Source organism: Chelonia mydas, chromosome 17 (assembly GCF_015237465.2).
Source record: "Chelonia mydas isolate rCheMyd1 chromosome 17, rCheMyd1.pri.v2, whole genome shotgun sequence".
Lineage (NCBI taxonomy): Eukaryota > Metazoa > Chordata > Testudines > Cheloniidae > Chelonia > Chelonia mydas.
In genome coordinates, this window is record NC_051257.2 from 17,675,651 (window position 1) to 17,700,697 (window position 25,047).

Below are 25,047 nucleotides of genomic sequence, written 5' to 3' on the forward strand. Positions count from 1 at the left end.
CAGCCCTGGAGACATGGCAACAATTCTAGGTTTCCTCACCAACATGCCTCAGCCACGACCTGTAGAGAAGAGGGTTATTAATGCTGTTTGCTAAATACAGTCCCTGAACTCTGCAGAGACTGCCAGTGAGAGGGCTGTGAGTGATATGGACAGCTAGCCAACAAGAATTGGAGTGACATCAAGTCATTTCACGTAGGCCGCTGAACAGCTGTCACAGAATGGACCAGCTTACCTGGATTGGATTTGATCTACTGACTTGTCTGAGAGATTTCCTATCCCACTTCTGATCACTGAAGGTATCCATCCATAGTAATCATGAATTTCAAAAATTGAGTGTGATGTGTGTACTCTGATGTTTTGGTGGGGGCTGATGGTGGGTTGTAGACCTCAAATATCTCAACCAAGTGGTTCTCCATGGTCTTCCATCAGCCAGTAACTGCCAGTAAAGTTTCATCTCAATATAACAGGAAACTGGTACAGATGGCAGGGTATCACTAAAAATAAGAATTTGAGTCTTACAGAAATCTCTTGGTCTAGAAAATGGCTTGGCCTGTGTTTTAAATCCTACTTTTATCCTTTTGAGAGGTAAGAACGTATTGGGGTCTAACTTGGGGGGTTGGGGAGGCGCAATTTGATTAGAGTCATTTTCCTTTTTTTTTTTTTTTTTTTTTATAGAGACTCTTGTTAATCTGAAGGTGGACTGTTAGCAGGCAGGGGTTGGTGCTAAAGGACAGTTCTGTAGCGAGGACCGAAATCTGGCTGTTAAAGGGAGGTCTGTTTCTCCCCTCTGTAACAATCATATGCATATGCATGCATTCATAAGCATATGCATATGCAGAAGCATATGCATGCATTCATAAGGATCAGACCCAGGCTAATCTATTGAAACTGCTTGCTGCTTTTTCCAGTTATTGACTGTAAATTTGTACTCAAAGTCAAGTTTTAAAGAGCATATTAATAGAAGTGTGGTGCTAGAGGCATCATCAAAAAATAAGATGAGGGAATGACATATAGGCTATCCTGAAATACCTCATGATGTAGCTGTCTTCAGATGCTGTCTGATCTTTATGCCTTGCATCTTCCCATATTTTAATACTTTCAGAAACTTGGACTGTTTGCAATTGAAGCCACTTATGTTGCTGGGGAGCAAAACCAGTTCCTTAATCTCCAGACCATAGATTTTTATGCAGCTGATGACGTTTCAGGGCAGTGAGTTCCATCTCCTACCACCCAGACCCCTGCCTTCACATAACATAAAGGGGAGGCAGGCTTGTCAGGCTAAGTACCAGCAAGCTGCAGGCCAGATCAGTGGCTGATGGGCCTTCTGCTCCATTAAAGAAGATGTTGAAGTAAATCTGCTTGGGGTATATTGAGATGTGCCTATCATAAAGAAATAGGAAGTATAGGAGGAGACTGCTTGCCTGAGTTATGCGGCTAGAGAGACAGCTGCTGGCTTATTATAGTATAAAATGGCTTTTCATTGCCTGTTGCTTCCTAGCTCTGTTTACTTGTTGTGCTCTTTTCTGGCATTTCTTTTAAATCTCTTTAAGCTTTTTTACATCCATGTGAGGGAAGACATAGATTATATGCTGCTCTCCTTCCCAGAATTTGTCCTGGATGGGTGGGGGGTAAGGAAGCCATGCCCCATCCCACTCTACGCTACAAGGCTCCTGGTCCTGGTTTCTTCCAGACACTATTATTTTGGGACCACCTGTTTCTTCCAGCCTCTGCTGTTCCCTAGGCCTTTGTCTGCTCTGGGACTCCTGCAACAGGGTAGCCTGGCTTCCCAGACTTCCCTCTCTGGCTTCAAATGGTCAGTATTCCCTGTTGTAGTCATACAATAACCATGTACTTTAGAGAGAGACAAATCATGTGTTGAACTAAAAATAGGAAGAAGCCCCCTTTTTTGTGTCTGTCTTAGGTACTTATATGGCTTTAAACGACTGCTATTCTTTCAAATTTCACCAAAGGCTGAACTACCTCTACCACTTCCATAGGTTATAACCGCTAATAATAGTGTTGAGAAATTGTAAACAACAGTTTGACAGGACATACAACCACTTTAAGAGGCAGTAAAATTTTATGGAGGTGGAATGCAGTTATCCAAATATATAATAACCTTACTCTTGTAGGAAAATGCCAAGCAGTCTTTAATGACTGTAAGTGAACACTGCTTCCCCAAACACCATCCTGTACTATTGGTGAGAGTGCTGTGTGTCAAATTGCCAACAGCACTTTCTACAGCATTCTTCTTTCCTTGAAGATCATTCAAGGAGGGTAGGTGGCTACAGGTGATGAGACAGATTGCATGTTCATAAGACATTTTATAGGCCAGCTAAGTGTTTAACAAATGTGTGAAGAATTTTGGTCATAGTCTAAAAACAAAGCTGCTCATCCTCTGAACCTCTTGTCAAAGTTTAAATGAAGAAAAGTATTGTACTTCATAAATTGCATGAATAAATTTTTAATAGTAGCAAGAACCACTGCAGAAAACACTTGCTTAGCCAAATTAGATTCCCAATACGTGATAGTGATTGTTCCACATCAGAGCCTTTGTATTATACTTCAGTTTGGAAAGCTGTCTCTTAAACTCTCTTAAGCTTCATCTCTTTGAAACCTCAGGCACTCACACTTTATTGAAGTAAATATTCATTACACAAATGGTGTAGGAGATGGTGTGGTGGCTACTGATAAGAAACCAGCCATAGTTATTTTCAGGTGTTTCGTTTGTGATTCTAAAATGGTAGCTTTGGTTGAGACTCTCCCACCTTCAGATTCCAAAGTCAGCATTATCCCAAACTGAAGTTGGAGTATTTTTCTAAAACAGCTTGTTATTTTTGTATTCTTTCAGTGCAGCTAGGTAAGCTTATTTGCTACGGTGTGTTGGGAAGCATGGTAGTAAGCAAGTAAACAAGACACAGGAAGTAATTCTTCTGTTCTACGCCACGCTGATTAGGCCTCAACTGGAGTATTGTGTTCAGTTCTGCGTGCCACATTTCAGGAAAGATGTGGACAAATTGGAGAAATTTGTTTTGCTCTTCTGTGGACTGATTCGAGGGTTAGAAAACATGACCTATGAGGGAAGATTGAAAAAACTGAGTTTGTTTAGTCTGGAGGAGAGAAGACTTTGGGGGGACATGATAACATAAATACGTAAAAGGTTTTTGCAAGGAAGAGAGAGAAAAATTGTTCTCATTAATCTCTCTGGCTAGGCCAAGAAGCAATGGGCTCAAATTGCAGGAAGGGTGGTTTAGGGTGGGCATTAGGAAAAGCTTCCTACCTATTAGGGTAGTTAAGCACTGGAATAAATTGCCTAGGGACGTTGTGGATTCTCTGTCACTGGAGATTTTTAAGAGCGGATGAGACAAACACCTGTCAGGGATGGTCTAAATAACACTTAGTCCTACCTTGAGTGCAGGGGACTGGATTAGAAGACTTCTCGAATTCCCTTCCAGTGCTATAATTTTATGGTGACTGCCCAATACTGGTGAAATAATGGAGAGAGGGGACACGTAATTTGCCCATATGTCATGTTATATTTGGGCCTAAAACTCAGAAATAGGACTCCAGAATTCTTATGCTTTAGCTGCTGCTTGTACACTTTTAAAAATAAAAATAAACTGCCCATTCCCCCATGCCGTGTGACACTATTCTTTAAGAAAGTAATTAGTCAATTTGAAGGGGAAGTGAACTGCAGAAGATGATACTGCTAGTATTGAGATATTTAACAGGGCGACCTTATTTCCATTAGGCTAGGTGACTCTGTCCTCACTGTTAAATTCACTACCTTTTGCCTTCTTCCCTCTCTGGAGAAAGGAGATAGAAATTTCCACATTTCGGTTGGACCTTCCATCAGAACAGAGAAAAGAAGTGTTAGCCCTAGGCCCGGTCTCCCATGAGGACTTCTGATAGAAATGTTCCCAAAGAATGGTACTGTAGCCACTGAGTTTGAAAAGCGGCAAGTCAAATTTCCGGGCCCTGGGGATGTTCCAATTGGAAGCAGAAATTGGTAAGAGTCTGCCATTTTCTTTGCGATCTTGTTTATTTATCAGGAAAGGTACAAAGTCCTGCTGCTCCAAATGCAGGAGCAATCAAAACCAAAAAGGGGCAGTTTCTTAGCTTACAGCTTGGAGCCTCTTTAGCCAGCACCAGACCCAAAAGCTCTCTCTAGCTTTTTCCATGGTCTCATTGTGCTCACAAGCTACTGCTTGGCTTCCTCACTTTTTGCCTCTGCCTCTCTGCTCTGTTCTACCCCACCCCCTGAGAAAAAACAAATAATAGCCAAAAAACCCCTTCACCCACACAATCCAAAACCCTTGTGTGGGTTCATAACCCTTCCTTTGTCTTGGGGGGAGGGGGTGCTGGGGGTGTTGATCAACTCATCCTATTAGGTTAATTGCAGGGTACATTCATACCCAGTTTCAAAGAGGTTTGTGATTGCTACCAGTATCTCTCAGCGTAACAGTGGGTAGCATAAAAGGGCAGAAACAGTATTTAAAAGGGACATTTAAAACCTATTTCTTTGGTAAATGTTCGTGTGTTTGATCCACTTTTCAGTGTATTTTTGGATGTGGTGACCATGGACTGTCAAATGCCCTCTGTGGAGGGACACCAGCAGAAACTCTAGGCCTGGGAGCCATTTGGAACTGCTTGGCACATTTCTTTCATCTATATATCCCTCTTCTGTTTTCTTTTCTAATCCAAGATTTCAGATCGTCTTCATTTTGACTCCTAAACTTAGATCTTTGTCCTCTTTCCACCTACCCACCCCCTTTCTTTTGTGCTGGAAAGCTCTGATTTCCCCAGTGCCCCCTGTTGTCCCCTTTTCCATCATCCTTTGTATGGTTGAAGGCTTGAGCACACACTCCCCAGTGCTTGGTCTCCATGCACTTTTCCTTCTTGCATTCCTCAGGTGGTTGAAGACAAGATGCTGAACACCACCTGAATATGCCTGTGGGTGTGGCAACAGGCTGGGTAAGTGGATGTCCTATTATGGGTTATGTTAGAAGCCTTAAAACCATCCATAGGCATAGGCTTTTATCAGTATAAAGTTGAGATAGCAAGGGTGGGGTGCACAGAGGTGAATCTTTACCTGTGTCTGTGTGTTCTACACACACATTCTCACACTTCTATTAACAAGTAACTGGCAGCCTGGTGGGAAGAGAGGGTAGAGTAAGGGGTTGTCCATAAATTACATTTTTGGTGATTTTTTCCAAGACCTACCCACTCCTTGTAACAGTGACACAACTACCACAATTAAGGATCCACCCCCTAATACCTTATGTAACGTATGGACAGCCCCTAACCAGCGCGGCCAGGGTAAGGTCCCCGGGCCAGGCCCACCCTACAGCATGCTCCGCTTGTGGGCTGTGGGGACTACAGCTCCCAGCCTGCCCCGCTCTGGGCTGGTGGGGCGCAGGCCGCGGGAGCGGGGCAGGCTGGGAGTTGTAGTCCCGGGGGGTGTCGCGGAGCCGGGCGGTAATCCCTGTGCGCGGCCTGCAGCGGTAACACGTGGGCGAGGGGCGGGGCGGCCGCATGTCCTCCGGTGGGAGCTGATCCCGGCCCGGCCGCGGCCCGGGGGCGATGCCTCAGGGCGGCGAGCTGCCCCCGGCCAAGAGAGTGAAGCTGGCGCCCTCTCCCCGCAGAGCCATGCTGCTGGCGCCGCCCGGAGCCAAGCGCCCGCCGCTGGCTCCCAGCGCCGGGGAGACGCAGCGCAGGAGCCTCCCCATCTTCCAGGCACGGGGGCCGCTGCTCAGCCAGCTCCGGAGCCTGGAGAGCGCCATCCTCATCGGTGAGCGCGGGCCGGGAGCGACCTCTTCCCTGGGGGCAGGACTGGGCGAGACCCCCTGCCCCCTGCGTCCCACGGGCGGGGAGAGACCCCCCCCTTCGGCCCGGGGCTGGGAGTGCCCGGTTCTCCGCTCCACCGTGGAGCCCCCCGCAGTCCCCACTCGACCAGGGGGTTCTGCCTGCTTCCTCCTCCGCTGGGCTTTCCCTACCCCCCGGCTGTCTCCCAGGGCGCACTCAGCATCCCATTCCCCTGGCAGGAGGAGCCTTCGTGCCACCCTCGCCTGCCAGGAACTCTCGTGGGATAAGGAGCTCCATGGAATAGCCCTATCTCTCTCTCTCCCACCACACCACCGCCACACACAGACAGGGGCAGACAGTTCTCTTCCTCCCAGGACAGATAAGTAACTTATTCCTCCTCTGCCGGGGAGTCTGGTCCCACAGCTATCGCTGAGACATTGGGTGAGTGAAAAGGGGTGTGGGGGACTCGGGATTGGCCCATAGTTTAGCTTTGGGTAGCAGAGCAGGACAGTAGTGAGGGCACTAGCCTAGGACTTGAGAGTTCTGGGTTCAATTTCCCAGCTCTGCTTCCTATGTGACCTAGGGCTAATCGCTTACTTTCTCCATGCCTTAGTTTCCCCCATGTAAAAATGGAGTAAATAACAATGCCCAGCATCACGGGAATGCTTCAAGGATAAACACACTGGAGATTGTGAGATGTTCAGATACTGTGGTGATGGGGGTCATATTAGTACTTTAGAAAGATATAATTATTTACAAAGTCTATGTGGATTCTTTCTTCAACTCCAAAAGAAACTGCTGTGTCCAAACAAACATTTCCCTACAGTGTTCATAACCCAAACTTTCTGTGCTGGGAAGTGAAGCTGATTGTGTCATGGGAATGCCCAGAGGCCCCAGTAGATATGAAGCCCCATTGTAATGGACAGAGTAAAAGACAGTCCTTTTCCCAGAGAGTTTACAGTCTTATTCATTTTTCAGATGGAGAACCACATGAATGTATGACATATAGTGAAAAGCTTTTTCTCAAACTGTTTGAGTGTTAATAATCTAAAGTGTTGTTAGTAATTAGGTACAATGTGCCCTTAGTCATTTGTTCAAACAGATTGTTTGTTCATAATATATGGTGTCTGACTTTGAGTTTTTTTTTTTTTTTAATTGAAGTGAAGATATATTTACCATTGAAATAAACTGATATTGGAGGCCAGGGCATAGGCAGTTGTGAGCCAGATCTAATGCTGCAGCCGCCAGCATGAATGCTGGACACAAACCCCAAGAAAGGCATAGCACTAACAAGTCCAGGGCAGTTCTCCCTACTTTTCACGAGGCTTGGAACAGCCAAGCACCCAAGGTTCTCAGTTAAGACTTGCAGTGACTTAATTCTATGGGGAAAGCCAGGAATTTTATTGCTGCTTTCTATCCCTCCCTTAATCCCTTTCGTACTACCCAAAGAGTAGTTATAATGGTTCACAGTCAAGCTCGAAGGGCATATTGGGTGGACAGGGATCTGTCCTAGGTCTGGTTCTATTCAGTATCTTCATAAATGATTTGGACAGTGGCATAGAGATGACACTTAAAAAGTTTGTGGACAGTACCAAGCTGGAAGGGGTTGCAAGTGCTTTGGACCACAGGATTAGAATTCAAAATGATGTTGACAAACTGGAGAAATAGTCTAAAATAAACAGGATGAAATTTCAATAAGGAGAAATGCAAAGTACTACACATAGGAATAATCAGCTGCACAAATACACAATGGGAAATGACTGCCTGGGAAGGAATACTGCAGAAAAAGGATGTGGGAGCTATAGCGGGTCACACATTAAATATGAATCAGCAATGTAATACTGTTGCAAAAACAAAAGCAAACATCATTCTGGGATGTATTAGCAAAGGGGTGGGCAAACTTTTTGGCCCAAGGGCCACATTGGGGTTGCAAAACTGTATGGAGGGCCGGGTAGGGAAGGCTGTGCCTCCCCAGACAGCCTGGCCCCCGCCCCCTATCTGACCCCTCCCACTTCCTGCCGCCTAGCTGCCCTCCTCAGAACCCCTGACCCATCCAACCCCCCTGCTCCTTGTCCCCTGACTGCCCCCTCCCGGCACTCCCCGACTCTAACTGCCCCCCAGGGCCCCATCCCCTACTCCCTGTCCCCTATCCACACTCCCGCCCCTGACAGGCTCCCAGGGACTCCAATGCCTATCCAACCCCCCTGCTCCCAGTCCCCTATCCACACCCCCGCCCCCTGACAGACCCCCCGGGACTCCCACACTTATCCAACCCCCCTGCCGTTCCCCGTCCCCTGACCGCCCCCCCCCACCCCCCAAACCTCCACCCCATCCAACCGCCCCTTGCTCCCCGTCCCCTGACTGCCCCCCAGAACCCCCTGCCCCTTATCCAGCCCCCCGGCCCCCTTACCATGCTGCTCAGAGCAGCATGTCTGGCCGGAGCCAGACAAGCTGCTGTGCTGTCCTGCAGGAGTGCGCAACCCCGCCGCCCAGAGTGCTGCCCTCATGGCGGCGTGGCTGCAGGGGAGGGGAGACAGCGGAGGAGGGGCTGGGGGTAGCCTCCCCTGGGAGTTGCTGAAAGGCTGGGCAGGACAGGCCTGCGGGCTGTAGTTTGCCCACCTCTGTATTAGCAGGAATGTTGATAAGAAGCAGTTCTTCTATTCTACTCCGCACTGATAAGGTCTCAACTGAAGTAGTGTGTCCAGTTCTGGGCACCATACTTAGGGAAAGATATGGACAAACTGGAGAAAGTCCAGAGGGGAGCAACAAAAATGATTAAAGGTCTAGAAAACATGACCTGTGAGGAAAGATTGAAAAAATTGGGTTTGTTTAGTCTGGAGAAGAGAAGACTGAGAGGGGACCTAATAAGCCTTCAAGTATGTAAAGGGTTGTTATACAGAAGAGGGTAATAAATTGTTCTCCTTAACCACTGAGGACTGGACAAGAAGTAATAGGTTTAAATTGCAGCCAAGTAGATCTTTAATTAGACATTAGGGAAAACTTCGTAACTGTAAAGGTAGTTAAACACTGGAACAGATTACCTAGGGAGGCTGTGGAATCTCTGTCACTGGAGGTTTTTAAGAATGGGTTAAACAAACCCCTGTCAGGATGGTCTAGATAATACTTAATCCTACCTCAGTGCAGGGAACTGACCTAGGTGGCCTCATGAGGTTCCTTCCAGTCCTGCATTTATATGATCCTATCGTTCCACCCCATCCCGCCCCAGCCAAAAAAATCCAAAAATGTAAAAACCATCTGTTCCCTAGGTAAAAGCACCTTCTTAGTTGAATTTTCAGAAGTGTTCACTAATGATTGCTCTGTTTTTATGAGCCCAGCTTGAGACACCTTATGTGTGACTTTTAAGAGCTGAAGAGTCGCAGATCCCATTGACTCCAGCTGGAAATACAGGGGCTTAGCACTTGTTAAAATTAGACATGAAGTGCCTCAAATTTCACACATGCAATCAGCGAACGCTTCAAAAAAAATGTTGACCGCAATAATTTTCTAGTCAAGGAATGCACAGTACTTTTCTCATTTCCCTTCAGTAGTTGTATGGTTTGCATTATCACTTGCTAAATATGTATTACAATATGCCACTTGAAGGTTCTGCAGCTGAGGAGTGTGGTAAATAGTTGCTCCCTCTGCCCCAGTCTGCATCTGGGCAGCTTACATTTGGGTTTCTCCTTCCCATCCGTCTAGGAATCACAATCGTATCACACAATCATGTTACTTCTGAACTTCTTATCGTTCTTCTGATTCCTTCTTCCTTTCCTCCGCTCCCACATTGCCCTCACCCTGCTGACTTCTGAGCCCTGTTGCATGTGTCAAAGTGTAACCATGAAAAAGAAAATAGAGGACGTACCTCTGCAGAAATGTGGTTTTAGTGCCGAATACACATGATGCGAGCCCCTCAATATGTGCATTTCTAGTCACCGCTCTTCATGAAGAATTACATTGCAAAAGAGTTTTCTCTGGCAGCGCGGCATCATATTCTTTATGGCCACTAATTACATAGTTAGTGGATGTGGGCTTTTCATGTCAACCAGCCTTCATTAGGATAGTAATACTGCTGCAGTAGCATGGCTGAACAAAAATGATCTCTTAATGGTGACTCTGATTGAAGTGAGAGCATCCTCCTCCGTGAGTATCTTGGGAAAGGGGCAGGAGGTGGAAGTCATTAGTTAGTTGGAAGTTCTTTGGGGCAAGTTCTGTTCAGTGTGTGTTTGTACAGTGCCTAGCACAGTGGGATCCTGGACCATGATTGGGGCTCCTGCAATACAAATAATAATCAGAATGTCCTACTTATGTCAGGGGCAAGTAGTAAATATTGGAAAATTTGTTTTTAAAAAGCCGTTTTGGTGGTTCTGTCATCTTAGATAGATGTCCTTGCAAAATCATCACAAAAATTTACACAGCATAGACACAATCTACTCTCTTATCTCACCAGGTGATACAAGCTTATACATAGTCCGTGAAACAAGTTTATTAACTACAGAAAACTAAATGTCAGAACTGGTTACAAGAAGAAAAAAAAGTAAAAGTAAAACACAACTAATGCCTAACTTAATAAGCTAAGTGAATTCAAAACAAAGGTCTTTCTCACCACAGTCTTATTGGCTGAATTTCTTTCAATCAGGGTCTCTCCCCAAGTCCAATGTTTCTTCCTTTGTTCTTGAGGTGATGTGGATAGAGAGAAAGAAGAGAGAACATGGGACATCTACTCTACTTTCTTGCAGTTTCTTCTCTTCTTTGTGAGTCATCTCCAGCTAAGGTTCAGGAGACAGAAAGTCTGTGTGGATGGAAAGAAACCCCAAGATATATCTTTGTCAAGATATAGATTTTTTTTTCCCCACACCCTCTTTCATGCCAAAGAATGACCACTTAATCAGGTGATGGCTTATGTGAACTTGTTGACACCTGGTTGAGGTGTTGGCTAGTCCTTTGTTTCTGGAGAACTAGTTTGACTGCTCTCCAGGTGTTGAATCTCTCTTAGGCTTTGTCCACTACACATCTTTTAGTGACACAGCCGTGTTGCTAAAAGTTGGGCAGTGTAAACGCTGTTTGTTGGCACTTTTGCCAACAAAATACTTCCACCCACTACAAGCGGAGTTTGCGTTGTTGACAGGAGAGCGCTCCTGCTGATAACGAGCCATTTACACTGCAACTTGCTGCTGCAAAACTTTTGTCTTTCGGGGGGGGGGGGGGGGGGGGGAGGGGGCTTTCTTAAGCACTGTTATTCTATTGGCAGTGTAGACAAAGCCCCAGTAACAACATACAGTCGAATCTCATAACTTTACATACAATGTTGCCACACATATTTTATCAGGACAGTAATGATCAGTAAATTATCAGTTTTCAAATGACACCTCACAAGGCATACTTTTATATGAAATTTATCATAATCTTGTAAAAGGGGTGAACATAGGGGTACACCACAAGCTAGCACTGTGTACTGGTTGAAACCATACCAGACTCAACAGCAGCCAAGACCTAATAGGTGAGGAGGCTGCAGAGCTGGGGGTGTCTCCTCCAGTTTTTTCCGCTCCCTAAAGAAGGGATATATTTGGTTCAGGCTCTGGTGTATTGGAAGCTACTTGGTTCTTGTGAAAGGTGTCCTGTTTTCTACTGTCAGTGTTTTACAAGAGTCAAGAAGAATACGCCCCCCCGCAATGCACTTGTAACATGTTCAGAGTCCTTTGTGAGGAGGAATCCCTGTTGCTGGCCACTAGAAAGCTGAAGCGCTGCGAATTGCCTTATTGTTCTTTGTTTGAATTTAAAAGTACTTTTCCCCAAATAAAGGTACTAAAAACAGACTCATAAGAACCAGTAAAATTGCAGGGGAATGAAATTGGCATTAATGTTAGTTTCCTGCTCTTTGTTGCTCCTGAGACTTGAAATAGTTCCAAATTCATGTTCTCTGAAGCATTGTGCCTGGTTCCAACTTGTATCTGTCCCAAGCAATGAAAGCATTTTGTCGTCAGTGCTGTAATAGGTACAGGCAGATCCAGTAACTCAGTGCTAGTACAAAGCCCTGTTTTTATCACTGTCCTATGTTTCTGGTTCATAAGACTGATTGTGCCCTATGTTGTAAGCGATGGTTGCCACTTTCATTACAGCTGACTGTGTAGTGGCAGAATTGGGAGCGTGGGTGGGTTAAAGGGATGGCATTTTTGGGTAGCCCTCTGTGTGGTGCTGAAAGAACAGCTCCTGCCTGTGTGTCTCAGTTTCTTGGCCGAGTGTTCTTGTTTGCTAAATATGAATTGCAAGCAAAACAAAAATCCATCTACTTCAGAAGTACTTGCCCAGCAACAATTAAGTTGGGGCATAAGCCAATGGAGAGGAATCATTTGGTGTGGTAGGTGGACATATAACTAGAAATAGTGGGAAGAAATTAAGACAAGAAATTCCTAGGCTGAATATCAGAGAAAACTGATAGTTCCAGCTGCGAATAGTCACCCCTGGCAAATTGTGGAAGCTCTGTTGCCTGGAATTTTTAAGACTAAACTGCATAAAACACTAAGAAGCCTATTGTAGGAGCCAGTCCTGCCGTGGCAGGGAGGCGGACTGGATGACTGAATGGGTCTCTTCGGTCTCTTGCTCCCAGGATTTTATGGGAGCATAACTTCAAAAGCTTTGAAACGCAGGCCACACACTAGTGCCATATATACTGAAAAGAAACCACTTATCTGAGCCTCATGAGCCAGCTCCATGCTCCGGCAGGGGCTTCCTAGGAAGGTGTGATCCATCTAGGGGTCTGAGCGCGGTGTGTTGCTGTGATGCTGGGGGAACCTAAAAAGGAATAATCATAGGCTTTGTGCTGTGCTGAGTGTTCTTGGGAGCTCTTCTGTAGCGTACAGAACTCTGCTTCTATTTATTTGTGGTTTGCCTTTAAAATTCTGTACCAGGGACCAACCATGGGGAATGAGCTGAGCGTTATCAAGTGAAGTGGTGTATCTAGTGGTTAGAGCGGGGGTACTTGCGTTCTGTTCCCATAGGCTAAATCACCCTAATTCTTTCTTCCTCAGCTTTCCCATTGGCAAAATGGGAACAACACCTGCCTCACGGAGGGATGAGACTTAATTAACAAATGTTTGCAAAATGGCTTGAGAGCCTCTCATTAGAGACGCAAATGTCTGTTCCATTTGTTGCTCTATAGGGGAAACTGGCTCAGGGAAGACGACTCAGATCCCACAATACCTCTATGAAGCAGGAATCGGCCGCCAAGGCATCATTGCGGTGACTCAGCCTCGTAGAGTAGCTGCTATATCCTTAGCTACTAGAGTTTCGGATGAGAAGAAAACAGAGCTGGGGAAACTGGTACGTAAGGTGGCCTCAAATAAAGCGGTTGAGATGCATGGTCGTGTTGGGTAGGTGAGGACAGCAGGTGGTCAGAGCAGTTGCATGGATCCTAGAACCACAAGGGATAAAGTGCTGTCTACATTTAATAGGATATAATAATAAAAACACTGTCTCTTGCATCCAGCTGAGTGGCTGAGCCACTGCTTGGCTTTTCTCTCGCCAGGTAGGGGCCAGCTATGTTGCTTTTATTTAAAAAAATGCTGGCTAATGAATAAAAAATCAGCTTGCCATATCCCCCTGTTCCAGCACTGATTATAGGTGATAGCAACAAGCTAGGGCATGCGCAGAGCTGTGACTCTTGGGAACTTGCTGCAGTTGCTATGTGCGGATGAGGGAGAATGGAAAAATATATATACAAGATCGGCCCTTTAACAAAGTGTTTCAGGAATAGACAGTGGCTTCCAGCAAGGGTGGTAGTGTCTTTGTTTACTGAACGTTTAAACATGCACAGAAGTGTATTCACGGCCTTTTCAGTATTCTGAGGGCCAAATGTTGGGGTTTTGGGTGGCTTTTTAGAACTGATCAAATCCTTTTGGTTTCTCTCATAGGATGCACTTAGGGTTGGAGTGTATCATCTTGTTCGGTATTTTAAAAATTAAGTCTGCATCTAAATGGATTATTCCTCTCTCCTCCTACCCTCTCCACAACTTTGTTTTAAAGCACAGCTTGGCTTTTGTTGCTGCTCCTCATGCTGCCTTTTTCCAGTTACGACCCATCTTGTTAGGGAGCATGTGACCCTTTGCTTTTTGCATTGGTGACAGAGAAGCCCTGCACAAACCTGGCAGCCTTTACCCTTCCTAGGACTAGGCACCTCTGCAATATGCTCTCCTGCCTTTGGGTATGAGGGCTCCAAACTGCTAATTCACTTGATTATTAATTTGAGAGTAGCTGTTTATAGTAATCCACATGTAGCCCTTTGGATGAGGTGTTCCTGGACAGGAAAATCATTGTGCATGGTGTCTGCCAGAGCCTCTGCACCAGCCGCATCTGCTGTGTCCTCTAGAACTGGTTTTAGTTTGGGTGAGGCTCATGACACCTGTGATATGTATAAATGGCCACATCCAGCACTTAATCCATGGTGAAACTGGAGTTGATGTTGATGGGAGTTGTGCATGTAAATTGTGAGCAGTGTATGACCTTCACTTGACTTTAATTTCTTGTGATCCAGTTCACTGGCTTCTGAGAAAGGGGATTATATCTTGTGTGTTTATTAAATTTTACAGTGAATTTCTCAGGTTTTTTTCGGGGTGAACTTCCTCTGTCAGTGCCAGAAAATAGTGATTATGCTAAGATTTTGGCAGCTCTCTTTGGGGTAGGTTAGAATCTTGGGGCCTGTGACCCACAGAATGTAAATACATGCAGCCTCCTTAAATTGCACTTGCAGTTCTAACTGGATATGGGTGAAGGGATGCCTGTAAGGATAGTCTGGATGCTTTGGGATCCTTTAGTGTGAATCACAGCTGTTATAAGTGTACGTGATTTGGTGTCTGTGCCTTGTCCTGCCTGACTGTTTCCTTAGGTCGGCTACACAGTGCGCTTTGAAGATTTCACCTCAGAAGAGACGCGAATCAAGTTCCTAACGGATGGGATGCTTCTCCGCGAAGCCATTGGCGATCCCCTGCTGCGCAAATACAGTGTCGTCCTTCTAGACGAAGCTCACGAGAGGACAATACACACAGATGTGCTCTTTGGGGTGGTGAAAGCAGCGCTAAAGAAACGGAAGGATTTGGGCAAATTCCCCCTCAAAGTGAGTGCAGATTCTCCACCTGGCCCCCAAGCAGAATGCAATATGTTGATGGAGAGTGGGGGTTCTTTCACACCTCTAAGGGCAGTTCTACACTGAAATGGTTAGCTTGAGCTAGATACAATCCAGTTAGTGCACTAGAGAGAGCCTAGCTCCAGTCACTTCAGAAGAACACTGGAGTGACGCAGAGTGATTTGGTTAGCAACAGAGTAATTGGATTTGCTGCTGATGTGTTCTGCTTCCAGCTGCTGCATCCTCGCTGCATTACTAGCTGCAGCTTCAACAGCACTCGAGAGTCAGCCCACCCCCACCAGCTAGTTTAAAGCATCACTTAATGCGAGCTAGAGATTTTTGTGTGTGTGGACAGGAGTTGAGGTTGGAGTAACACACAAGCTAACTGTGCTATGAAGACCCACCCTAAGGGTGGGATCCTCGGCACGTTTGACTTTTCTAGCTTGAACACATTCCCTTTCTTGAAAGCCATCTCTTAAGTCTGAATGTTCTCACCAGGCATAGTTGTTTTTAGTAAACGTCTGGAAACCTTTAAGTTCACTTCTCCACTCACTCTGTAGTGTATGGGGCGATATGTGTATAACACATGTTGGGATGTCACATAGTGGGAGTGGATGGCTGTAGACATGAAGGCCCGGAAGAAAAAAACGTAGCTCTCTTCTGCACTAAATGCCTTCCTTACCTTTTGCTTGTTTGGGTGTTCATCCTAGCAGTCTAAGGAGGCTGGGTTTTGTAGGCCTGTTGGCAAACGTCTCGCACTTGAGTCCCATTGATAGCACCTGCCTTGCTCCCATTTTGTAGGTGGTGATCATGTCAGCTACTATGGATGTAGACCAGTTCTCTCAGTACTTCAACGGAGCCCCAGTCCTCTATCTAGAAGGTCGGCAACATCCAATCCAGATCTTTTACACCAAACAGCCTCAGAGTGATTACCTCCAAGCAGCTCTGGTGTCGGTCTTCCAAATCCATCAGGTACCACGGGTGTGTTGGGAGCAAGCATTGCTCCTGCGATGCGACGGATATTTCATCTGTTACCGTTCTGCCTGTTCAGATCCAAGTGCTAGTTTCCCTGTCATGCTACAAGCATTGAGGATTCTTTTAGTGTCACCCCTGAAGTCTGAATGAGCTATATTAATGTAAGACTTTGGCTAGATTCATGATCTCAAATATCCCATGGCCTGAAACTGCAGCTTGTATCGTTAGTAAAACTCTGAGATTGTTCTGTATGCTGTTGCATTCTCATCTCTAGCTTTCATACTTCACTGTGGGCCAGCTGGCCCTATATTCTTTTAAAATCTACTTCTCGGGTAGATGATGCTGATGGTGTGACTGAGTTAGATGAGGGCTCCCATTACTGAAAATATTGCACTCTAGGGAATAATTTATTTGCACCCCATTACTTACAGAATTGTGGCATCCACAAAGAGCACCAAAATGAAAAAATGCCAATCTTCGATTGTCATTAAGATCGCCTCCCTAATGTAGTTGTTAAGATAAACTATAGAGAAAATGGAAATCTATTGAATTAAAAGCTCATCAATACTTTATGACTAGCACTAAGTGTTTCAACGAGAAACTGCCAAATGGTTAGTCCTGAGGTTTTGAAGGACGTGCCTGCGGTGCTCGTCTTTGGAAACATATCCAGCGTGTCTCCTCTGCATTGGAGCACACAGTGACATGGTGCTTTTGGAGCTGTATGTATTCAGTGGCTTTTAAGGAGAGTGATTGGTGGAAAGCTGTTAAATAAACCAGTAATGTCCTGGCTCTGCCGCTATGAAAATACTTATTGTTGCTGTGTTTGTAGGAATTGAACTCTAGTCTGGAGATGAAAGGAGACTGCTAAGGAAAGTATGCAGCCTCGCTTTCCTAACTATTCTTCTTCGGGTTTTCATGTGATTACTGGCCAGCTGTACTGGAAAGTTGCTGAACAAAGTAGAAACATCTGTTTCTCTAGGGGTTTTTTTTTTTCTCCGTCTTGGTGACAGACTGAGTCCTACAAAGTGCTGAGCCCCCTTCCGGCTCAGTGAATCCAGTGGGAGCTGGGGGTGCTCAGCACCTTGCTCCGTATGCACACATTCAGCTTTGCTCCCCAGCTGCTCCATCTCTTCTGCTGTTGCTAGGAGAGCTCAGAAGATTTGCTGCCACTGATAACTGCTGTTTTATTTCTGCTTGAGTCTTCTTCCCCCCACTAGCTTACACTCATTTCTAATTCCCCAACCCCCAAGGAAGCACCTTCTTCTCAGGACATCCTGGTGTTTCTAACTGGTCAGGAAGAGATCGAAGCGATGACCAAAACTTGCCGAGACATCGCCAAGCACCTTCCCGATGGCTGCCCCCAGATGGTGGTGATGCCCCTCTATGCTTCGCTGCCATACTCGCAGCAGCTCCGAGTCTTTCAGGCCGCACCAAAGGTAAACCAGGCTGGGGGACACCTGGGGGAGCTGAGGCATCCACATCACTGTCTGTTTCCCTGCACAGGAAGGGCTGCACGTCTCGTGGGTTAAAAGCAATCCTCATTTATAACCATGGCTGACTACTGCCTGGAGACAGGAGGATACATGGTTTCAGTGCCGTATGTGGGGTGTCACCTCTATGAGTCTCTCCTCAACATTAGCACCAGTAGAGGAATAATTGCCCTGGATACAGAAAAGGTAGCGGAATGAGGGCCCAAAGGCTTGGTAATGAGATGCAGAGCTTTTGGAATGTGCTCTGTAAGGATCCTTGTGGACTAAGAGCCTCGTCACAGAAAGCATCATTCCCGTTGGGCAGCCTCACTGGGCAGTCTCCAGGTCGTACTGAAATTCCAAGAAGATTAATCTGGAGGGCGTAGCAGACTTGGCAGCGCTGCGTGTGTGTGCACAGAGGAACTTACATTGTTCAGCCTGTGGTGTTCCTAGTCAGCGGATAAATAGGAACTCAGGTCGTCAGGGATCCTAATCTCATGCCTTGCACCAGAAGCAAAACTAAAAAGGTTTAAAGGCTACACTGCAAACAGCCTTTTGGGGGTCTTGTATTTGATTTGACTAATTGTTTTTGATTGCAACGTTCCTTTCTTTTAGAAATCTGCCCAGTAGCTAGAGTTTTAATTTCTCCATACAAGCTGGTCATACTGACACAGTACTCTAAAGTGTAACCAAGTCAAAGCACATCAATATGGATGTGTGAATCTTGGGACACTGAGGTGGGAAAGTGGGAGCTGGGACTCCTGCAAGTGTGCCCTACTGGATACAGCCCTGGACTGGCACTTGGGAGATCCTGAGTTCTTTTCCTGACTCTGTCACTGGCCTGCTGGGTGACCTTGGGCAAAGTCACCGCTGCCTCAGTTTCCCCATCTGTAAAATGGGGATAATGATACTGACCTCCTTTGTAAAGCTCTTTGAGATGTACTGCTGCAAAGCATTAGATAAGAGCTAGATGGTATTCTTTTGTTTGCTCTTCCTCCTAGGGCTATCGCAAAGTGATCCTTTCGACCAACATTGCAGAAACCTCCATCACCATTGCAGGAATAAAATATGTTGTGGACACAGGCATGGTTAAAGCAAAGAAGTTCAGCCCTGGTGAGGAGTTGAGATGAGTGATATGGAAATAATTTTTAATTCTTGATAAGTATGTTGAGGCACTAAACCCTGGCAGCAGCTGATTTAAAATACCCCTCTGCCCCAGTTTCTAACACATCAAATTTCAGGCGTTTTTTGTGTGTGTGTGTTTGTGTTCTTCCCATCAGTTGAATGTGCTTTCTTCCCCAGTGCTCATTTGATCCTGGGATAAGGTGTATACAGGGCTATCCATTTGTGGGGAGAGTCAACTAAGTGTGGAATTCTACCGGGCCTCCTGGGGTATGTCTACACTACAATTAAAAACCAGTGGTTGGCCCCTGCCAGCTGACTCAGGCTGCGGGGCTGTTTATTGCAGTGTAAATGTTTGGGTAACATGGAAGGGTCCCAGAGTTCAGGCTGCAGCCTGAGCCAGGACATCTACACCCTAAATAGCCTCTTAGCCCGAGTCAGTTGGGGTATGGGCCAGCTGTGGGTGTCTACATGCAGTGTAAACATACCCCTGGAGCTGTGAAATGTCACCAAGTGGATGCAGCACCATGTAGCTGTCTTCAGGTCTTGTATGCTAAGCAAGAATAGGCCTGGTTAGTGTTTTGATGGGAGACTGCCTTTAAGTGGTATTGTTTCAGTCGGTGGTGCTCTCTTTCTTCCCCCAGGATCAGTACTCAGCCACTGTGAATTTGCACTAGCTGCATTTCCAAAGCCCTGCATGTGTGAATATTCACTAATGTGGACTCTTTCCTTTCCCAGAGAGTGGACTGGAGGTGTTGGCTGTGCAACGGGTGTCAAAGGCCCAGGCATGGCAGCGAACAGGGCGAGCGGGACGAGAGGATAGTGGAATCTGTTACCGGCTCTACACAGAGGATGAGTTTCAGAAGTTTGATAAAATGACGATACCTGAGATACAGAGGTGAGAACAGAATCCACTTCCCTTAACACACAGCCTTGCGCTCCCTTAGCCAGACCTTGTTACATAGCCGGAATCTGTGACTCTGAAGGCAGGCCTATGAGTGCTGTGAATGGATATGGAGCCCCATGAGCAGCCTTGGCTGAGGAAGGGCATTCAGAGCCTGGGACAGAACTGTGTCTCTCCTGGCTTCCTGTTGTGGTTAATTCCGTTTTCACAGCTTGGGTGTATTTTGGGGCCCCGGAGGGGAAAGGGGCCTGGAGCTGTCAGAGCTCAGGCTTTTGCTCTATCTCCACCAGCAGCCCCGTTACCAGGAGGAAGGTGTCAGAAACAAGAAGAACAGGGTATTTTATTCCCCCTCCTCCATCAGTCTGGACTCGTAGCTTTTTCTCGCCATCCCTTTTAAGCTTGTACTCTCCCATCTCACGTGACATAACTGGCAGCAGGCTAATGAGGCTACAAGGGATAGCTGAAGCGACGGGTTTACCCGTTGTGTCCTTGCCCAGCCCTCAGAGAGGGGGCTCCAGCGGGATCTCAGAATCCAAGAAGTTCTGTGCCAAATACCATCAGCTGAGGGTGAGGTTCTGGGGAGCATCCAGCATCCACCTTGGTCATTGCCCTTTGATCTCCACCCTTTGTATTATACTCCTTTCCCTTATTATGCTTCTCTCCATTCCTGACAAAAATGAGTGTGTAAAGATCCCTCTGCTGCCACTGCTGCTCGTTCCTCATCTCTGCTGTGTGACTGGAGGTGCTGGTGGAAGAAGTAGCCACTCTGCAGGAGTGCTGAGGCCAGGGGACAGTGGAGGCCACTCTTGGGCTGGTCTTCCTCAGTGTGCAGGATTTCAGAGATGTTGGTCGGGCAGGTCTGCCTGACTCGCCTCAACAGAGGCAGGTGATTGAGGTTGTTCTTATTTTTTTTTTCTCTCCCTTTGCAGGTGTAACCTGGCCAGTGTGATGCTACAGCTCCTGGCTCTGAGAATTCCCAACGTTCTCACCTTCGATTTTATGTCCAAACCATCCCCAGGTAAGTGGGTGTGAAGGCAGCATTGGAAGGAATGGGTAACAGGTCACTGAGAATTTGTCTGAAAATAAAATTTTTGGCTGAACCGATAAGGGAGAGCCGGGGGGAGTCTGTACCATAAGGAGCGTAACACTTCCTGTATTGTTGCAACCTCCCCCGATGGGTCTAGCTGACAAGTGAACTAATCGAAATCTTCTGCCATCTGGGTGGACCGGATTCCCTTAAGTGCTCACTGACCGTGGTGTGACCGTGGCTGTGAAAGCAGGTGCACTGGTGGCAGGAGCTGGGGAATTCAACTTCTCAACAGAGTGAGGAGCAGCATGGGATAAAAGTAGGCTGGAGGTGCAAAGAATCTGAAAAAATCTTGGGGGGAGGCTTCTAGAGAAGGAGAGCAGCCTGCAGGAGCTTGGCATGGCAACCTTGGCTTTGCTTCTATTTAAAATGTAATTTGTGAGTGTTATGTCACTGGAATGTGCCTGGTAGACAGCCCCGGAGGTTCGAGCAGTTTAATCATAACAGGCACAGCGTTGTCCTTCACTCTGACCCGGAGACACTGCCTCTGAGTCCTCCTCACCTCTGCTGATATTGCCAACAATGAAGCCAACTGGCTGTACCATTCTGTCTTCATAGATGCCATTCAGGCAGCCATTGAGCAACTGGATCTGCTGGGGGCTGTGGACCGGAAGGAGGATCAGGTTACTCTGACTCCACTGGGAAGGAAGATGGCAGCATTTCCTCTGGAGCCCAAATTCTCTAAAGTACAAATGATAGGCAATAAGCTTTTTATTTTTATCTGGATATATTTTTCCATAGTTATCAGTCTCTTATTCTCAAGCTCCTTAAACAACTTTCTTTGGATTTGATAATGAGTTAAGAGGTTTGTTTTGACGGAATATTCCACATTTAGCTTCTGATTCCATGTAGGATTTCCACATGAGGTGGAATGACAAAGTACATACAGGTGCTGTTACCATGATACATCCCTAACAATACATGTTACTCCTGGGGGAATTCTGCGCTACTGCTAATGCGCAGAATTTATGTCCCTCGCAAATTTCTTTGCTTCTCTGCAGAAAAATGACTTTCTGACGGGAAAGCAAAGGGAAGCCACAAGAGTGGTCATGTGATTCTCCCCAGCAGCATGTTTTGGGTGCCCAAGGCAGCCGGCGGCAAAGTAAATCACTGTGAGGTGGAGGGTGGGCCTGGGGAAGAACCGGCTGGTGGCTCCTACCCTGTGCCGGGCTCAGTTGCTAGTCCCGGCTGGGCTGGGGAGGACAGGACTTTCTCTTCTCCTGCCTGGCATCCAGGGCCATGTCAGACCCACTCTCAGATTTCTCCCCTGGCTGTAGGAAGCTGTGTAACTGCTCCACCCGCCCCCCCACTTGCGCTTCTTGCACCCATCGCTCCTCAGCTGCAGGGGGAGGGATCCCTGTACAGGGAGCTACTCCCCCATCTGCCCAACTCACATGCATCCAAACCTCCTCATTCCCAGACCCTCCTGCTGAGCCTCACCCTCCCGCACCCAACCCCCCCCCCCCCGACAAGTCCCACTCCCCCTTTACCTAGATCACCCCAACGAGCCACCTGTACCTGGATCCCCACCCTATCGAGCCCCAACCAGCTGCACCTGGATCCCCAGCCCTCTGAGCCCCACTCCCCAAGCATCTGAACCCCTCCCCCCCACTGAGCTTCCCACACCCAGACCCCCCTGCCAAGCTCTATCCACCCCATACCCAGACCCGCCCTGCTGAGTCCCAACCACCTTCACCTGGACCCCCCTAACAGAGTCCCATTATTGTTGCATCCAGAACCCCACAACAAGCCCCTGTGCATCAAGCTTCACTCCACACCTGGATCCCCCACTGAGCCGCTCGTACCCAGATTGCCCCACACAGAGCCCTCTCAACCCACACCTGGACCCCCCACACTAAGCCCCTCCACACTTGGATCCTGCCTTGCTGAGCCTGCTTGCTCGCACCTGGCATGGAGGGACAGGGCCCTGGGGTGTTTCTGGGGTTGGGTGCAGCCTCACTGCTGAGTCTGTGCCCTGTGGGGGAGCTGCATAGTGATCTCCCACCTCTGTGCAGCCAGTGGCCTCTGCTTCCCAATGCCATGCTGGAGCATCCACATTTTTTTGACAAATACAGTTTTCAGAATTTGTAATTATTTGGCGCAGAATGCCCTCAGGAGTAACATGTGAGGAGAATGAGTGCCTGATGGGGCACTGATTCTACAGTTTTTGCTTACCAGCAACTCCTATTAATGTCCGTGAGCGCTGCTGCTATGCAGTAGATGTGGAACTTGGCCCTGAGTAGCTGCAGCCTTGCATGCGCTGAAAATCCTAGTAGATTAGAGAGGCACAATTTTCCTTTAGAGAAACTGTACTCGTTTGTCCCTGTCATATTCTGCTCATCTAGTGGATGCTTTATAATCCTGTTTACTTCAGCCGTTTCCTCTGGTACTGAAGTGAGGCTCACTGGTTTGGAGTTCACCTTTAGTGCCTCTTGTTGATAGGTATGACATTTGTTCCCCTCCTTTCCTCTAGCACACTAATTGATTTTAATGAGGCAAGTTAGAGTTGAAACCAAAGTTTCCAAAAGAGCTGCCTTTGTCTTGCTTACAAATTTCATATGGATGAGCACGTTATGCTGAAACTTCCTTAAAATAATCAGCTGTTCCCAATAGTGTGCATATGTATGTGTATATCTGTGTGCCTAAATAGCAGAAGTGTGTAATTCAAGGTTTGTGAGTAGTTTAGCTCATTCAGATGAGGACGACTTAAAGAATAATCCTTAATGATCGTCATTACCAGTGCCTCCATGATACTGCATTGGCATGAGGATGGACAAGCTATGTCCCCTAGTATGTCTCTTCCCTCTGTCTTCTGTGATTTTAAGAATAAACCAGAGTTCCCCTGTCTTTTATGTCTGATCCCATTGAGCCAGGAGTTAGTTTAACACAGAGAAGGTATCTTCTAAAGTTTACATTACTCACCAAGATTACTGTGCTGTTGAAATCTGCCAGCTTTCTAGCTGGTGAAACCCTTGAAAGCAGCTCTTTCTCTGTGCTTCGCAGACTATCCTCACGTCCCCCAAGTTCCACTGCACGGAGGAGATCCTGACCATTGTGTCCCTGCTCTCGGTGGACAGCGTCCTCTACAACCCCCCATCCCGGCGGGATGAAGTGCAGTCTGTCCGAAAAAAGTTCATTTCCAGTGAGGGGGATCACCTCACCCTGCTCAACGTATACAGAGCCTTTAAAAATGTCAGCGGCAATAAGGTAGGTGGGGCTTGCGGCACACCAGCTTCTGGAGATGGTACAATAATTCGTCCGTTGGGATCTGACCTCTCTCCATGTATCTGCGTTTCGCTTTGCATCTGAGTGCCTCCTAATCAATGTATTTATTCTCACTATGCTTCTGTGAGATGGGAAAGGGCTAACCTCATTTTACAGGCTGAGTAAGTGACTTCATGAAGGTCACACAGGAACTCTGCAGCAGAGCTGGGAACTGAACCCGTCCTTCGAGTCCCAAGCTAGCACCTTAACCTCGAGGTCATATTTCCTCCTTGTATTGTTCCAGTTGGGTAGGATTGTGTTTCAGCCTACCACCGGGAAATGCCTGGCAGTGCTCTTCAGCATTTCAGAACTCATGACAAAGAGATCGGGCCTTTCTGCAAGTTTTGTAAATGGGATTTGGATTTAATCCACAAATCAAACTCTCCAGTCTGATTTCTAAATACGTAGAGTAGCAGCGTAGTAGTGTGCCTTTCCTCCTCAGGGCTCCCAGTGTGATTTACAAACTGTATGCTTCTAGGAATCACTTTCACCATCTCTGGGGAAGAAGCGCAGAAGCTGTTTCATGGCACATGGCAAACCCACAGAACAATTTAGGACAGTGGGTGAGGAATGCTGTGTCTAATTGGAACTGTAGGAGGGAATTGTAGTTAGGTCAAGTGTAACTATCCGTATTGTGAAACAGGCCAGAAGGGTAGCAGCGCTCTTTTGAATGGGTATGTGATTTAGGGATCCTGTTTTACATCTTATCCAAAGACAATGTCCCTAACATCCTTGATAAAGAAGTGAATTGTTCTAGCTTCCACTTGCTCTCCTGCAGGAATGGTGCAGAGAGAACTTTGTGAACAACAGGAACATGACGCTGGTGTCAGACGTCAGAGCTCAGCTCAGGGACATTTGCCTAAAGGTAACTAGTTGCTGTAAAATTCTTCAGTTGTCTTGTCATTGTTTTACTCCCCTCTACCCCCGACTGGCTTCCCTTTACCAGATCCTAGCAGAGGGAAACACTGTGCCTTCAGTTCCCGGTTTGAATATGGTAGGACTGAAACTAACTCCTCTAACGGGCAGCTTGGACCCGTCTCTGGGCAGCGTCCTGCAAACTCACAACGGCAGCTGTCCAAGCTTGAATTGGAATTCCCATTCCTTTTGAGCTTTTGGTCGTACCATATTTGCTTTTCAAACATGTGCACTCACAGTTATCGGAAGGGTTGCCAGAAAGCGATAGGTGATGTGGGCTTTTGTGTTGCGCTAGAAGCCACCTGATTCCAGCCTCACTCCCACCGTGAGACTCTTCCAGGCTTGTTTTATGAGACTTAATGTTAGTAGGAACAACGAGGAGTCCTTGTGG

The 25,047-nt window shown here is 46.8% G+C and overlaps 1 protein-coding gene across 5 annotated transcripts in view; it reads left to right on the forward strand.

The window, feature by feature from the left end:
* The first annotated feature begins 6 nt into the window (after nucleotides 1-6).
* The window catches only part of DHX33 (DEAH-box helicase 33), a 28,827-nt gene continuing 3,786 nt past the window's right edge, over nucleotides 7-25,047 (forward strand). The window contains exons 1-13 of one of the 5 annotated variants that reach the window (XM_037880899.2): nucleotides 7-296; nucleotides 3,813-4,009; nucleotides 4,913-4,974; nucleotides 12,962-13,122; nucleotides 14,684-14,911; nucleotides 15,722-15,892; nucleotides 17,146-17,331; nucleotides 18,366-18,477; nucleotides 19,225-19,384; nucleotides 20,320-20,408; nucleotides 21,036-21,163; nucleotides 23,481-23,684; nucleotides 24,520-24,606. In XM_037880899.2, coding sequence (XP_037736827.1) covers nucleotides 14,753-14,911; nucleotides 15,722-15,892; nucleotides 17,146-17,331; nucleotides 18,366-18,477; nucleotides 19,225-19,384; nucleotides 20,320-20,408; nucleotides 21,036-21,163; nucleotides 23,481-23,684; nucleotides 24,520-24,606 — 1,296 coding nt within the window. In that variant the 5' untranslated portion in view covers nucleotides 7-296; nucleotides 3,813-4,009; nucleotides 4,913-4,974; nucleotides 12,962-13,122; nucleotides 14,684-14,752. Of the gene's footprint in view, nucleotides 297-3,812; nucleotides 4,010-4,912; nucleotides 4,975-5,452; nucleotides 5,792-8,927; nucleotides 10,557-12,961; nucleotides 13,123-14,683; nucleotides 14,912-15,721; nucleotides 15,893-17,145; nucleotides 17,332-18,365; nucleotides 18,478-19,224; nucleotides 19,385-20,319; nucleotides 20,409-21,035; nucleotides 21,164-23,480; nucleotides 23,685-24,519; nucleotides 24,607-25,047 lie in introns of those variants that run through there. The other 4 variants (XM_037880898.2, XM_037880900.2, XM_037880897.2 and 1 more) reach the window with 4 other exon arrangements.